The 16,244-nt window shown below is 46.9% G+C and overlaps 1 protein-coding gene across 3 annotated transcripts in view; it reads left to right on the forward strand.

The window, feature by feature from the left end:
* The window catches only part of LRRTM4 (leucine rich repeat transmembrane neuronal 4), a 129,135-nt gene extending 116,131 nt beyond the window's left edge, over positions 1-13,004 (forward strand). The window contains exons 3-5 of one of the 3 annotated variants that reach the window (XR_005626815.1): positions 3,889-4,488; positions 6,998-7,149; positions 12,656-13,004. Coding sequence is in view for 1 of the 3 variants with exons in the window: in XM_039702691.1 (XP_039558625.1) it covers positions 3,889-4,110 (222 nt within the window). In the remaining 2 variants the exon portion in view is untranslated. Of the gene's footprint in view, positions 1-3,888; positions 5,253-6,997; positions 7,150-12,655 lie in introns of those variants that run through there. The other 2 variants (XM_039702692.1, XM_039702691.1) reach the window with 2 other exon arrangements.
* The last annotated feature ends 3,240 nt before the right edge of the window (positions 13,005-16,244 follow it).

The following is a 16,244-nucleotide window of genomic DNA, read 5'->3' on the forward strand; positions in this document are numbered from 1 at the left end:
AACAAGGAGGATTTGCATTCCTTAAACTCCCACCGCTAAATCTTTTGTCTTCCTCCTGTAGCTGGGGATTTATGTAAATTGTGTTCCTTACAGGAGCTCTGTTTGAAGTGTGTGGCTGCTTGGATGGAACATTTCTGGCATTTAGAGTGGAGATCCGTGGGGTGTGGGCTTGAGAAGTCAATACTGGGAAACTAATCCAGGCCTAGAGCCCAAAACCTGCTGAACACTTCCACCTCTCACCAGGGAACAACTCCAGGCTTTGCTTAATTAACTGCTTGCGATTTTGGATAGAATAATGAAACCACCATGGGATGGTTTGGGTGGGAAGGGGCCTCAAAGCCCACCCAGTGCCACCCCTGCCATGGCAGGGACACATCCAGTTGTCCCAGGGTGCTCCAAGCCTGTCCTTGGACACTTCCAGGGATCCAAGGGGATCCCTGCTCTGGGAATTCCATCCCAGCCCCTCCCCACCCTCCCAGGGAAGGATGGACAGCGTGGCAGAGAGTTCCAGCTGGTGCCAGGTATGGGCCAAACCCAAAATGTTCATTGCGTGTCTGATTCTGGAGCTCGTTCTCATGCTGATTCCTGTTTTCTTGCTGATATAACTTTTAGCGCTTCAGGTAAGAATTGGGCAGGGCTGGTTTTAGAAATAGAAAGAAAAAAATTAAATAGCAGATTTTCAGAAAATGCTGTGCAGGGACACAGCAGCTCAGAGAAGATGTGGCTGCCCCTGGATCCCTGGCAGTGCCCAAGGCCAGGCTGGAGCCACCAGGGACAGTGGGAGGTGCCCCTGCCATGGCAGGGGTGGCACTGGATGGGCTTTAAGGCCATTTTCAACCCAAACCATTCCAGGATTCCATGTTAAATCCCTCCAGGGATGGGGACTCCACCACCAGCCCATTCCAGTGCTTGAGGACACGATCTCAGAGTTGTGCTTATTTGTCTGGATTTTTAAAAATTTATTTGACCGGAATTTGTTCTGATTTTTATTTTTTTGTCTCTTGGAGGCCAAAGCAGCTGAAAAGGCCCAGTTTAGGTCACAGCTGGGTTGTTTCAGTCTCTGCACAAACAGTCCTCACCTCAAAGAGCTCCAGACTCCAAGGACAAGCAGGGGCAGGACTGAAGATTCTCATTTTACAGCTCATAAAATGACTTGTGCAAGGTTATATCTGAGTGTCTCAGGTATTAGTTCCATATCAGGAGTGAAAAAAAAAACTAAATTACCTCAGAACCTAGAACAAAAACACTTCTAAAATTAATTCTCTGCAGCTTAGATGATATTGAATGTGTTTTGTTGATCTCAGAATCTGTAAAAATAGAATAGTAACAGCTTTGTGTAGAGTGAACAGCATCCCCAGTGTTTTCCATCATTTTCCTGGATGAGTGCTGGCACAATTGTCCCCACAATTGCAGCAGTTTCCACAGCCAGGCTGTGTCCTGGAAAAGCTTTCTGGGGGCTCAGGTGTCACCTACAGTCACCTCAGTCTAAATAAAAACTGAGCCCTTGTGTCTTCCTGCCAATGCAGAGCTGTTTTCCAGGGAAGGACAGGACTCTTTGTGGGACAGTCCTGGCGTCCTCCCTCTGGCCAGGAAGGTTTGAATTGCCCTTGTGGTCGTTTCCTTGGCTCTAGAGGCTTCCCCAGGGCTGTCAGAGGTGAAGGGGCTGGTGGCATCTCTGCCTTCAGTCTTCACTGGAGGACAAAGCTCCTCACATCCATTTGACACAATTATTTCTTTAATTTCCCTTTCACTGCCCTCAGAGAGTGAGTGCTAATGGTTGGCAGATCTGTACAGGTGTGCTCATCCTGTGTTCATTGGGTGTTGTCCCATCCAAGCAGACATTTTAACACAAGCAGCAATTCCATTACTACCTCTTAGCTTAATTAACAACAGAAATAAAAACTATATCTTTACAACAAAGTTACTTTAACACCACACATACGAAACCCATTTTAATATTTGCAAAAAGCCAATATTACAATATGTCTCTGTAACACTCTGCCTCCCGTTTGGAGCTTGCAGCCAGGCCTCAGGTGCTTAATGGGCTGTGTGTTATTGCTGCCGAGCCAGGACCTCCATCCCTCAGCTCTCCGGAACACAAACAGTCCTTGGCTTTTATGGAATCATAAAGAGCTGCCTTAAAGCTGAGGCCAGCTCAGCCCTGACAGGCTCTGGCACAGACACTGCTCTATCCAGGGGAGATCCATGTTCTTGTGAATCCACAAGTGAGCACAGTTGTCCCATCGAATTCCTCCCAGCAGCTTGTCCTCTGCGTCCCTGCCACTCAGCTGCCATGTCAGATCATATTTGCAGCTGAATTCCAGCTCTTGGAAGGATTTTGGGATCTCTCCAGCGTTCTGCAGGGGATCCACATCAAGAGGAACTCTGACCCTGCAAAATTTCCCAATTAGCTTTAATGCTTTTGCTTTTTCCATGCTTTTTTTGGGGGGGATGAAGAGCACCGAGCAATGAAAATTTGGGAAAAATTAGCTCTGTGGTCTTCACTCAAAGTTCAGCCTGGAAAATCAAAAGGCATTTGTTCCAAGATTGGATTATGTGTAGGATATCTCCAGCTATAATGAGCTCAGGTTTGCTGGCAGCGTTAGAATCAACTCTCGCCTCTCTCTCCCCTGCCACATGTGTTTTTCTCCCTCAGAGCATATTTCTTTCGACTTGATCAGCTCATTTCTTGCAGATGATAAAATTATCTGCAAAGATTTGTATCTGATGTTGTGCCATAAATCATATTTAGTCGTAGGATTAACATTCGCAAGCGTAGAATATTTATGGAAGGGGGAAAAAGAAAAAAAGAAAAAAAGCAGGTGGGGGGCTGGCAGTTTCTGAGGATTTACATAAGGAAGAGTTGGGATTCAGGATGGATCTGGCAGGGTTTGGAAATACATTTGTACAAGGTGTGGATGTGCTCAGCTCTGGTGAGCAGCAGTGGAGCTGCTTTACAGTGTTTATCTTGGGGAGGTTGGAAGATAAAGAACGCGGGGAACCGTGACCTTGGGTGAGCAGCTTTGTCCTGGAAGCAATAAACAGATGTTCCAGCTGTGCTGGCACCACCCCTGCTGCCAGCTGCCTCTGCCTTTGACATTCCCAGGCCGCTCTGGGCGCTCTGGAAACACTCAGCACCTTTCCAGGAACTGGGAAAAGGGGTCAGTTTTGGAAGCTGCTGGGTTTACAAACCCCTTCGTTTGGTTTTCAGAGCTGGGTCATCCAAAAGAGTCAGAACTGAGCAGTTTGAACATCTGCCCACAAACTGGGGAAAGGAAGGGAGGGAGGGAGGGCAGCTCCCTCTGCTCTGGCTCCAGCACTGCCAGCCAGGAAATCCATCCAGGAGTGGGGACACAGATCATTAAATCCTGGAACAGCTTGGGGTGGGAGGGACCTTAAAATCATCCCATTCCACCCCCTGCCATAGGCAGGGACATCTCCCACTGTCCTAGGGGGCTCCAGCCTGGCTCTGGACACTTCCAGGGATCCAGAGGTTGGCACAACTGCTCTGGGAATTCCATCCCAGCCCCTCCCCACCCTCCTAGGGAGGAATTCCTGCCCAATATCCCATCTAGCTGTGTAAAACCATTGTCTATATAAAAAGTCCCTCTCCCTCCTTTTTATCAGCCCTTGAGGCACTGGAAGGGGCTCTAAGACCCCCCTGGAGCATTTCCTCCTCCAGGCTGAACACCTGCGGCTCTCCCAGCCTGGCAGTGCTGCCCAGAGGGACCTGAATGTTCTGCAGGGAGCTGGGAGCTCTCGGGGGTTTCTCCTGTGGGCTGATCCCGGGGGATTGAGGCCGCGTTGGGATTTCTGGTGATGCTGCACGAACACAAGGCCCGTCCTGGTGCTGACAGCTGCTGTTCTTTGGTCCCGTTTCTGGTGCAGGTCCCTCACCACATGAAGACTTTACCCTACTACAGCTATGACCAGCCCGTGATTGGCTACTGCCAGGCCCACAAGCCCCTCCACGTCAACAAGGGCTACGAGACGGTGTCCCGGGAGCCGGCGGAGACCTCCAACCTGGACCTGGGCCGGGACCACAGCTTCATCGCCACCATCGCGCGCTCCGCCGCCCCCGCCATCTACATCGAGAGAATACCCAACTAACGGGGGCCACCACCTCCGGGGACAGCTCTGGGAGGGACCTTTCGTCTGGCAGGAGACCAGGCAAGGCGCTCCGACCCCACCGTTCCAGCGGCAAATGCTCCGAGGGCAGCGGGTGGCGGCGGCCTCCGCGCGGCGGGAAGGCCGGAGCGCACGCGGAGAACTTCAGGATTTTCCTTGCTTTAAACTTTCAAACAAATTCCTCAGTGTAAATATTAAAGAGAGAGATTGTCGAGTTCTTTATTAAAAAGAACAACAGCAACAGCAACAACAGCAGCAACAAATAGATTTCACTCTAGCTACATAAAGGGATGGATTAAGAGTTTTGTTTGTATATTTGATTTTTCTACATTGCACGGTTCCAGGGAAGGAGAACCACAGGTAAAAATAAATGGGGTGGGGAGGGCGAGGCTCTGGGGAGGGTCAGCCATGTTCCCTTATTAAGTGTTTATTACAAAGATCTGTTGACTATTTTTGTTCTTTTTAAACCAACAAAAGATAGCTCTATATTTTCTTTTTTCCTTTCAGGGGTTGGTTTTTCAGTTGGGGTTTGGGGTTTTTTTGGTTGTTTTTTATGTGGTTGAGCATTAATATTTCAACCTTCAGACATGGGCATTAAAGCTTATGTTGAACCAAAAGGACCTTGGCAATTGATGCAGCAGAAACAAAGAAACTTGGGTGCATGTACATTTAAGACACAGGCTGTACACTATGGAGGGGGCTTTTGATTTTTTTATCTTCATTGTGCTTCATTGTTGACACTCTAATTCCTTTTTGGGCTCTAAAAAAGAAAGGGGAAATACTGCAACAGGGTCACGACTCAGATTTCCAGGCCAGTGATGCTTGTTAAGCAAAATTCGTGGACATTTGGGAACCAAAATGGAAGTGAAGTGCTTGAAATGGATCAGAAGGAAAATCTTTTAAAGAGCATTTAGTGCAACTCACTGGCTGACACAATTTCTAAAACACAGCAGAATGTGTAACGTTGTTTTTTGGTTTGGGTTTTGGTTTTGTTTTTTATTAATTATTATGATCAGTTAGTTTTTGTGTAGTTTTTATCAATAAAATGACAACAACAAACAAACAAAAAAAAAGAAGTGGTGGAAAAAAAAATAAACATATTATTTTGTGGTTGGGATACCACAGCCATGCTACTGTTTGAATGATTTCTCTAGGTGTGTGACACGGGAGAGAGGGAACAATGCTGGCTCCTGTTCCTCCCCTCTTGGAAGGAAATCAGGGAATTGTGCTGAATTTAAAAAACCTAAGTCCAAAGAAGCACAATTTATTTGGTTTGTCTAAAAAAAGAGATGGTTTGGGGGCTGGGGGAGGGGAAGAGAGGGAAAACAACCTTTTTTTTAAACTAAAAGTTGGGTTTCTAACCAGAAGGGAGGTTTTTCATCTGCAAACCTGAGCTGGAGCTAAACCAACTCAGATTAGAACATGAGGGATAAGTTTTTATCTGGAGGGGAAATAACATATTGACAAAGTTTAGGACAGAATGAATTTGGTGATTATTTCAGGTATTTATTTGGGTGTGTTATGCAAAATCTTGGCCACAAGGCTTAATGAATTCCTGCAAGTGCTGAGTGCTGTCTCCTAGACACAATATTCTATTGTCTCCTGTGTTTCTCACCTGGAAAACTGATTTATTTTTCCCTGGAAGGCAAGGAAGGATGGGGATGGATGTGCTGGGCTAGGCAGGGAAACGTGGGCACACAGAGTGAACCTGAAGCACAGAAGGTAATGCATTTAGAATTAAGTGTTGGGCAGGAAATGAAAAGAAAATGGAGTGAAAATCCAGGTGAGAAGTTTCCAGATGAGATGTCCTGAGATCTTTCAGCCTTGGCAGTGCCATGGATGGAGGGAAAAAGCTGCTCCAAGCACGAGATAAAACACTGACCCATGCAGCTGAAAATGAAAGAGCTCCCACCCATTCCTGTCAGCTCCAGGTCAGCAGGAGCATGCATTCCAATAAACACCCAGAGGGGAACAGCATTCCCGTGCTCCTGAAGGATGAGAATGGAAATATTTTTATTGTAAGGGTCATTAATGGCAATTGTATAATTGTTTGTAATTTTTGAGAGGATCGTTCTGCATCTGCCAGGACCGGGGAAGGAAATGTCACCCAGAAATATTTCTTGTCTTGGTGTGTTTTTTCCTTAGCCCTCCACCTGCTGGGCATGTGGATATTGGATAATATATTGTTTATTTTTAAATTTCATTTATAATTGTCTTGAATGCAACTTCCCCCTCTGCTCTGGGAAAAGCTACTGAAAGAGAAGGTAAAATTAAACAAACTCCCCCTGCTTTATTTCCTTATTTCAAAATAACCTAATTTTAGCATTGATTTGGAGGATGTTTGGAACTGACATTAGATTACAGATTTTCTTGGCAATTAGTGGGAATTGTGGGAACAAAATAAACTACTGCGGGCACAATCTCTGGGTAAATTCATGGTTTTCTGCCCAAAATGTTGCTGGGTTTCCTCTGTTTATACCCTGATGCCAGTCTGGATAAGAAGCCCATAACTCCTGTTTGTATTCTTAAAAATAAAGGAGAAAATGCTCCAAGAATGAGTTGATGGCATGAAGTTAAACCTTCCTCAAGTGCTAAAGGTCTGGAAGAGCCAAAAATTTGTGTCCTGGATTGCTTTGGATCAAAGCAGAAGCTATTGGGCTGAGCTCAAGTGATCAGACCAAAAGGGCTCTTAACTGATGTGGGGCTCCAGATTTTACAAAAATCAAAAATTTAATTCTCCTGCCTGCAATTAAAGCCAAATAAATTTATATAAAATTTGCTCTCCAGCCATAATGCCAAAAGCCAAGATCAATGTGTTGATCCCCAGCCTTTTGTTGTGAGTTTTATATTTGTTGTGTTCTTTTTGAAGTCTCAGTTCCTGGATTCATGTGATCCTGTTGCACCTTCAGCTTCAGACCGTGTCCAAACTCTCTTTAGGCCTTTCTACTCCTCTTCACACAGTTCTGGTGAGGGAAGTGGCTGCTCTGCAAGGGAGAATGGAGAAACTCAACAGGTTTCCAGGTAAGACCCAAAAATTAAAAATTAGACTTTGATGGTGTTCCTCTCCCTGTTAACAAAGGGACCTTGTTAGTGGATGGTGGCTTTGGTGGCACCTTGGAGGTCAAAGACCCCCAGAGGAGCTGCTGAGCTTCCAACCAAAGCTGTGAACTTCGTGCTCTGCAAAAAAACTCAACAACTGATGGGTCTAAGTAACAGATTCTCCAAGAATCTGGGGGATTCTTGGGGAAATCAGATGCTGCTTTTCTCCGCCACTCATAGTCACCTTGAAAATGTCCACGGGGAGCTGAAATTCCTCTGTCCTGGGAATGTTGGGGTGGGTTCTGCATCCCAGAGCCTGTCCCAGCACTTCTCCTGCTCAGAGTTATTTCCAAGGCCGGCAATATTTTGCTGTGAGATTTTAAAATCTTTTGGAATAAGCTGCCCTTTTCAGTAATGAATTGCAAGTGTTCTGAAGATTGATAAACACAATTTCATCCTGACTCCCCACTGGAAAAAGTCCCTGAAGGAATTTGGCACGATGGCCATGGCAAATCTAGTGCTTTTATAGATATTTTCAAGCTGCATGAAGATTTAAGGCTCTGATGTAGTGTGTATTGAAAGTTATTAATTTTTAGGTGGTTTTGGCTCCTTTAAATGTCACTTGTCACTTTTTTAAAGCTGTAGAAAGGAAGGGGGGGTTGGTGGGGCTGGGAGTCCATCAAGCTGGAACCTTGCCTTAAATTAAGAAAAATAAATTACCTGTCTGATATTAATGCCTTCCTCATAAGAGTGAGAGCAATAAAGAAGGCTCAGACTGACTTGGAGTTTGGGTTTGTTGGAGGGCAGGAATTAAAAACCATCCTTGATCCCCAGAAAATGGAGGAAAGCAGATTTCAGGGACACACCACCCATTCCTCAGGGCAAGAGCAGGAAATGTTCTTATCCCCAGAGATCCTGCTCATCACTGAGAAGATGAGGTTTGATTATCTTGATTTTAAAAAGTGTCATTATCAGTATGATAAAGATAAGAATAAATTAAAAATAAGAATAAACCTGCCCCTTTTGGAGGAGAAGCTGTGGCTGGCCCATCCCTGGAAGTGTCCAAGGCCAGGTTGGATGGGGTCTGGAGCAATCTGGGACAGTGTCCCTGCAGGGTGTTGGAAATGGATTTTTCAGGTCCCTTCCAACCCAAACAGTTCCATGATTCTCTGATTAAGAACCATTCCATTATTCCCTGATAAAAACTCCCCAGCCTGACCCCATTCTGTGAAAGAGTTAAGCAGAAAATCCCAATAAAGAAACTCAAAATCACAGCAGAGCTGGGTCCCAAGTGGAGTAAAACACCAAATATCCCTGATTTGCTCCATGCAGTTACTCCAGCAGCACTTAGTGCCTGCTCATGGCCTTGGAGCCCTGCTGCTGGGATTTAATAAAGCGTGGGCAGCTTAAAGTAAATGAGGCCTAGCAGGGAATGCTGTCAGTCCTAACTGGAGCCAGGGGACACATCCCAGCCCTGCCACGGCCACGCCAGGACAGATCCCAGGCTGGTACAAACCCACCTGTGTCTGGGGCAGGGTTCTCTCATTCTCAAGCTGCATCAAGGGAAATACAGGTTGGATATCAGGAAAAAGTTGTTTACGGAAATGGTGATAAAGTGCTGGAATGTTCTGCCCGGGGAGGTGGTGGAGTCACCATCCCTGGGTGTGTTTAACAAAGCCTGGATGTGGCACTGGGGGCCAGGGTTGAGTTGGGGTGTTTGGGCTGGGTTGGATTGGGTGATCTTGAAGGTCCCTTCCAACCGAGTCATTCTGTTAATTCAGTGCCAAAAACAGCATTCATTTACAAGACAAAAAAGGCCTTTTTCCTTTTTTTCCCCCTTCAGTGCCAGGGTTTAGTTGAGGTGTTGGCGCTGGGTTGGACCCGATGGTCTTGAAGGTCTCTTCCAACCCCCCCCCTTCAGTGCCAGGGATTAGTTGAGGTGTTGGGGCATGGGTTGGATTGGGTGGTCTTGAAGGTCTCTTCCAACCCCATGATTCTGTGATTAAACCCAGCTCTTTGCAAGCTTGCTCTCAGTGACAGATTTTGGAAATCAGTGACAGAGTCAAACCAGGCCTCTGTGCCCGCCCCCCTCCGCTGCTACCCCCCAGTGATATTTTGTGTATTAAAAAGGCAGAGGAAAATCAAGTTGATAAGGCACAAACTCCAGCAGCTCGTGACTTTCAATCAGCGCCTCGGGCTCCCCAGTGCTCTGGAGGGCTCTCGTTGCTAAAAGGATGTGCTCAGAACAGCGGGATCCAGGGCATCTTGAGAGCCTGATGAGGGAGGGAAAAGAAAGCATTTTCCTCCCAAATCCTCCTGGGATTTAGGGTTGAAAGAGAGGGCAGGTTGGCAAATACAGCGATGTCAGGGTCCTGCTGGGATAGAAAATGTGGTCACAATAATTTAGAGCAAAATACATCATAAAATCTTGTCATAAAATCATAGAAGGTCCTGGGTTAGAAAATCCCTTTTAAATTCCTTGTGTTGGACAAAGGGAGCAACACTCCAATAAACTGTTGGTGATATTCAAGTTGTAATTTATAAACAGTCTCCTCAAACATTGTGGTATTTGCAATGTATTTATATCATATTATGTAAGATAAATGGCTGGCAAACATTCATAAAGTATTTATTGGACATGCCACTGTTTGTTCAATGATTTATAAATCAATGCTGGGAAAAGGGAAAGTGGTGGCAGAGTTTCAGATAAATTCGTTGCAAAATATTTGCTGTGCATCAATAATTCTGATATTAATTAGTTTAGGCCTTATCTGCAAGTGCCTTGGGAATGATTTACAGTTCACTTTTTCTTCAGTCCCAAGCTCAAGGGGCTGGAATTCCTACTTGGACTGGAATTCCTGCTCAGGTTGGGGCCAGGCCTGGGTGTTCACAGTCCTGGTTCTGTCCAGAGCTGGATCTGTTCATGGTTTGTGCATGTCTTGGTTTGAAAGGACAGGTGTCTGCTCAGGAAGGCAGGACCCTCCCCTGAAATGGAAAATGTAAACCCCCTCCCTCCAAATTATTATAATTATGAAATTAAAAGGCTCTCAGGCGAAGGTATTGGAGTAGGAATAACAGTTCTTAACTATGAAAATTTTAAAAATATAAATGCTAGAGTACAAAAAAGAAAACAAATTAGCCCTCCTGCAGTGCCAGCTGTGGTTCTGCTGGAGCAGGGATCCTGCACAAGGCTGGAGTTTTCCTCTGAAGCTCCAGAGGAAAGCTGCTGGAGATGGGCCTGGTGTTCCTCTGGGAATGCAGGGCAGGAGAAAGCTGCTCCTCTGGGAATGCAGTGGGCGAAGGCTGCTGGGGTGTCCCAAACCTCAGATTGTATCCAGGTAGGAATGCTTGGCTCCTCCCCCTGGGCGGAGCATCTCCCAGTGGGATGAAGAAATTTGATATGTCCCAGCCATGCAGGGACACTCACTGGCCAGGAACAGCAGATAATTAATAATTAATTCCTCCCCTGGAGGGAGGATTGGGTGTAGAAGAGATAAAGAAAACTGCCCCATGAGCAGGAGAGAACTGCCCCACCTCTGAGAGATGGTGATAGAACACACACCCAGCCTAAGACAAGCAGCTTCCCAGTTTACTGCCCCAAATTCCTTCTTTGTGCTCCCAGCTGCAAATGGACTGGGGAAAGGTCAGGAATGGGAAGGAGCAGCTGCTTTAGGGGAAGGTAGAAAACAGCAGCTCCATAAACTACCAGAATTAGTTAAATCTCCATCTTCAGCCTTAATACCCACAACCACCTTCCTGCCCTGGCATTACAATGAAAATAACAACATGATAAATGTACTGGAGAAACTAAAAAGGGTATAAAGAGCATATTATGCTTTTAGGGGATTCGGTTTTGCTTGCAACAACTTGTGGCTTCATCAAAAACAAAGCAATCATTGTGTTCTCTTTTGTCCATATTGGTCCATATTAGTCTAAAACTGTCTTTTTCCACTCCATATTTAATTATTTTGTTCTGTTGTTTTTGGTTTTTTTTAATCTATGGAGTCGGAGCAGCACCAGGAATGGGATGAAGGCTCTGGCTTCTGTGGGGAAAATATGGGGGGAAAAAAAACCAAAAAAAACATGCAGACACAGGGGAGGGAGGGAGGGAAATAACCTTAATTTTGGGAGTTTGGCATTAAGTGGGTGAGAAGCAGAGCAGGCCCCTTGTGCTGGTGACAGCAGGAGAGCCGGGGGACAAAGCCCATGCGGGGACCAGCTGTGCACAGAGGCACTTGGGGAGGCAAAGAGGAACATCTGTGCAGCACAGGAGCCACGGGGGAAGGAGCTGCCAGGGAATCCAGGCTCGGGGACAAACAACTGCTCCTGCCCGAGCCCTTTCTGTGTGCATTTCCCAGCAGGAGCAGTGAGGCAGCAGGGAAGGAGCTGAGCGCCAGGTGGGAGAACTTCTGGCGCAAGGAATGCGAAAAACGCCAGTCACTTGTTTTCAGAACTTTTTAAGTTTAATAGTAGTAAGATGGTTATAAAAATAGTGATATAATTAGAGTAATAAAAATTTGGACAATTAGGCTTTAGAGACTGAGAATTGTCAGTATGAGAATTGTCTCGTATTTTTTGTATAAGACAATAAAAACAAAGAGTTACGGACAGTCTGGGTACCTTTTTCTGGGCAAAATAAGCCTGAAAAAGGACCCACATTACCCTTAAAAGCAGTAGCCTGTTGCATATTCATACTCCTCCCACATGTGAACTGTCTGTTTGGTCAGGATAACATGCAGTGAGCATGTAATGAGGACCCTGCTATTGATATGCCATCTATCAGCATCTGCCACCTGAAGAAAATATGGAGCAAGGCCCAGACTGGAAGGGATAAGGAGAAGGAGCCAAAACCACAGCCAGGAAACACACATGCTCTAAAAAGGCAGATCTGAGGAGGGGCCATGTAAAATAGTTCCTGGAATATGGAAACTAGTTGATGGATATGCATAAGGGTCTATGAATATGCAACAGGCTGATGGAAGGGAAAAGGTATTTAAGGATTTAAGGGGCATCCCGAAGATAACAGGGGGGAATTCAGGATCTCTGGGGCACAGGGGATCTATAGGGCAGGATCTATGGGGCAGAAGGAATCTCTGGGGCAGGATTTCAGGATCTGTGGGGCAGACAGGATCATAATCTTTGCTTTATTGTCCTTGTCTCCTATTGTCCTTTATTAAACTTTTTTAATTTTCACAGGAGGGTGAACGTGTTTTTCACAAGAGGCTGCACATGCCTCTCCCACTTCCAAATCTCCCCTGTGCTCCCTGCTGCACACAGCGACCCTGCCACAAGGCCATGAACACCTCCAGGTGTTTATTTATTCTGGCATTTCCGCAGGCCCAGCCAGGGGTTGTTGTTTTCTTTCCTAGGCACGCTCCGTATTTCCATGGACAGCGTGGGTTTCATCCTTTAATTTTATCCCCTGTGTTTGACAGAGAGGCAGGAGTGGAAAATGCTTTTTGTCACCCTCCAATTCTCACCTGTGCAGGTGCCACGTGTGGTGTTGACAGAGCCGGAGCAGATTCCATGGAAAAACCCTGCGGATGGAGCTGGGTGCTGCTCCTGGAGGAGGGGAGCTGTGCTTGTCACATCACTGCCATGATTTTGATTCCTCCTGGGTTTTCACAGTGACTTCCTCCATTTGCTCTGCTGGATGAGTCAGGAATGCAGAGCCCTGAGCTGCTGCAGTGTCCGTGCTCTGCCCTGCCTCGCTGCCTCAGCTGCTCCCTGCCCAGCTCCTGCCTTCCCTCCCCAACAATTCTGAATTCACATTGAGAGGAAAATTAATCCACAAACATCAGAGGTTTATGTCCAAAAAGGAGACAGAGGAGTCCTTTTACTTTATTGGAATAAAGGGAGAGGCCATGGGGCATTCCCCTGGGGTCTCGCCAGTTTTCTCCTGGAGAAGTTTTGAAGATTCCTCAACACTTCAGAGAGAAAACCTTGCTGTTTTCTCCTGTTCTAATTGTATGGGCAGGAGGGGAATAAGAAATCAGCTCTTTCAGATTTGTCAATTTTCAGAAGCTATTAAGCCATTCTGGTTTAATTTGGGTTCAGAGCCGTTCCATTATGGATGCAGGGAGGGAGCCATCCCTGGTGACCCTCGGGACATGCCAAAGTGCTTTAAGATCAGTTTGGGCAGTCAGAGATGTGTGAGTAATAAAACGTCTGCTCCAGGAGGGCCTTTGCCCACCCTTGGCAGGGGAACCTGGCAAGAGGCTCCTCCACAGCTTTGCTGCTCCTTCCCATCCCTCTGCCTCCTTCAGGAGCAATCTCCATCTTTTCCTTTCCATCTCTCCTCTGATTTTTTCCCTTTCTTTCCCAGCAAACCTCTGAAGTTAAGGCACCACAAGATGCAACATGACATAATCAATAGAGAAACTTTCCTAGCTTGCCAAGGCTTGGGTTTTTTTTTCTTTTTTTTTTTTTTTTTTTTTGAAGTGTCTTGCTATCTGTCAGCATGTGCTAATTGAGCCTACACACCCATATGGCACCTGCTCCCTGGAGGGAAGCGTTTCCATAGCCCTGGAGAGCACGGGGAGTGCTTGGGAGGGAAGCATTTGCCTGGGAATGTTGTATTCCTGGAAAACAAACTGGGGATGGGACCCACAGGGCTCAGCTGGAGCCTTTGGTGTCGCTTAGAACGCTTACACTGTGTGAGCTGTGCCATGCTTGGCTTAAATTTAGAACTGTGGAATGTTTTCATCCTGAGGAGGGTGAGAGAAATGATGTTGGGGGGTTTCTGATGAGTCCAAGCAGGGCGGCAGCTCTGTTAAACCTGAGGGGTGGTGGCTGTGCTGCCCAGACATCACCAGGAATGGCTCGGCAGCAGAGGCAGCCACCCCAGCTGAGTTCAGCAGCTGGAATTTCACATTCCCACCCTCCCTGGGGCAGTCTCACCAAAACCTCAGCCAGGGTTCAGGAGCTCTCCAGCCCCTGTGCCAGGGAGAGCTGGGTTCCACCTCGGCATTCAGGAGGCATCTGCCACCGTGGGGAAGGGAGGTGGCAGATCCCATCCACAGATGGGCAGACAGAAGGAGAAGGGGCTGCCTGAGCCATGCATGGAGAGGGAGCATAAAAAAATATCAAACAGTCATGAGTTTTGCTCTGTGAAGGAAACAAAACATACTCGGTGAGGTTCTGAAGGGCTGGGGAGGCTGGGGCTCTGTCAGCCTGGTCACCAGCTGGGGCAGATGTGACAGGAGGCCTGGGAGGTGTGAAACACCTACAGATGTGTGAATATGGGTGATGCAGAGCTGCAGGGCTCTGCAGAAGAAACACATGGAGCTGTGGGCAGGCAGCTGAAGGTTTGGGATCAGTGGGGCTGGCACCAGGCTCATCTGCACCTCCTGAAACCCCTGGTCAGCCCCGAAAGACCAAGAGATCAGTGGGGTTGGCACAAGGCTTGTGTTCACCTCCTGAAGCCCCTGGTCAGCCCCAAAAGACCAGGAGATTCGTGGGTCTGGCACTTTCCAGAGTCCTGACACAGCTTGGCACAGATTGGCCAAAGAGTGAAAACAACTCACCCCACAATCCAATGAAACCATCACCTGTGGGTAAACAAAGGCTTGTGTTCACCTCCTGAAACACCTGGTCAGCCCCAAATGACAGAGATCATTTGGCATGGGGCTGGCACAAGGCCCATCTGCAGTTCCTGAAGCCCCAGGTCAGCCCCAAATGACCTAGAGATCAGTAGGGTTGGCACACTGTGGGTAAACAATCTCCAAACACATTCCACACAGGAGAAGCAAATGAGATAAGAATTGTTTTCCTTTTCCTCTGAGGCCTCTCAGCTTCCCAGGAGAAAAACCCTGGGTGAAGGGATTTTTTTCAGAGAATGTGGATGTGACATCAACCCGGGAAATGTGGCTTTGCTGGCTGGACTTTGTTTGGGAAGGGAAGTGCTGGTGGCCAGATGTGCGTGGGAGCAGGGAGGGGGTGCTGTGGGCTGGCAGAGCTGGTGGCAAACACAGAGTGGGCACGAATTGGATTAGAGCAGCTCGGATGGCAGCAGTGGGTGTTCGCCTGCAGATCCTGCTCTGGGAATATCCCAGGGTTTGGGATGGAGGCACCAGGGCTGCCGGGAGCTCAGCGGTGCCTGTGCTTCAGCTGGGGCCTGCCTGCTTACACAACAGGCCGAGGGGATTGCAGCAGGGATGTTTTCCTGCCTGTTTTTCCGTGTGGGTGGAACTTGGTAGACAGGAATCCTCAGGTGGGGAAGGGGAACGAGTGCCTGGGGCAGAGGGAATGTGCTAAACTCGGCACTAACACGGCACCGAGGCCTCAGCCTGGCTATAAATTGCCACCTTGCGAAGCAATTTTGGCTTTTGCTGTGTTCTCACTTGTGATAAATTTGCTGGGAGCTGGAGGTGTTTCGCCTCGGATGCCTTGAGCTGTTCCCTGAGTCCTTCCCAGGGCTTGGAGAGGGAATTTGTCTGTCTCCTGTGCACACTCTGCACATCCTCAGAGAGCCAGGGAGGTGTTTTCCTTGGGAAAACCTGCAGAGGCCTTGTCTCTCAGATACACATTTTCTCCACACATTTTGGGAGCAAACAAGGAAAATATTTATTTTTCTGCTTTTTTCTCATCTATTGGCTTAAATTATTTACTTCTCTACACATTCAGCATTAGAAAGTCCTCTGAGTAACCCAAGCAATGGAGATGAAAACCCCGGCAAGAGGCTGTGCACAAACTGATTAAATTGGGCTCCAAAATCTGCTCTGAAGTCAGAGTGATGTTAATCAGCAGCAGAACTGAATGAGGGAAAAGATAAACACACGCTTGGTTTTCCAGCACTTTCAGAACGGCCCCCACAGCTGCTTTGGTTCAAAATATTGATTTTATTTTCTGTAGATATTTTTTAATGTATTTAACACTTTTTTTAATGTGACAATAAAGATATTTGAATGATTCAAATTGAAGTGTTTCATTTCCAAACAGAATCATGGAATTATTTAGGCTGGAAAAGGCCTTTAAGGCCAAGTCCAACCATATTTCTGTAGCTGTGTCGTGTTTAACTTCGTCTAATGCAGTTAAAAAGAACTTAAAGGAGAAACTCTGGGATATCTCAATAGCAT

Source organism: Passer montanus, unplaced genomic scaffold (genome assembly GCF_014805655.1).
Source record: "Passer montanus isolate IOZ18808 unplaced genomic scaffold, ASM1480565v1 scaffold158, whole genome shotgun sequence".
Lineage (NCBI taxonomy): Eukaryota > Metazoa > Chordata > Aves > Passeriformes > Passeridae > Passer > Passer montanus.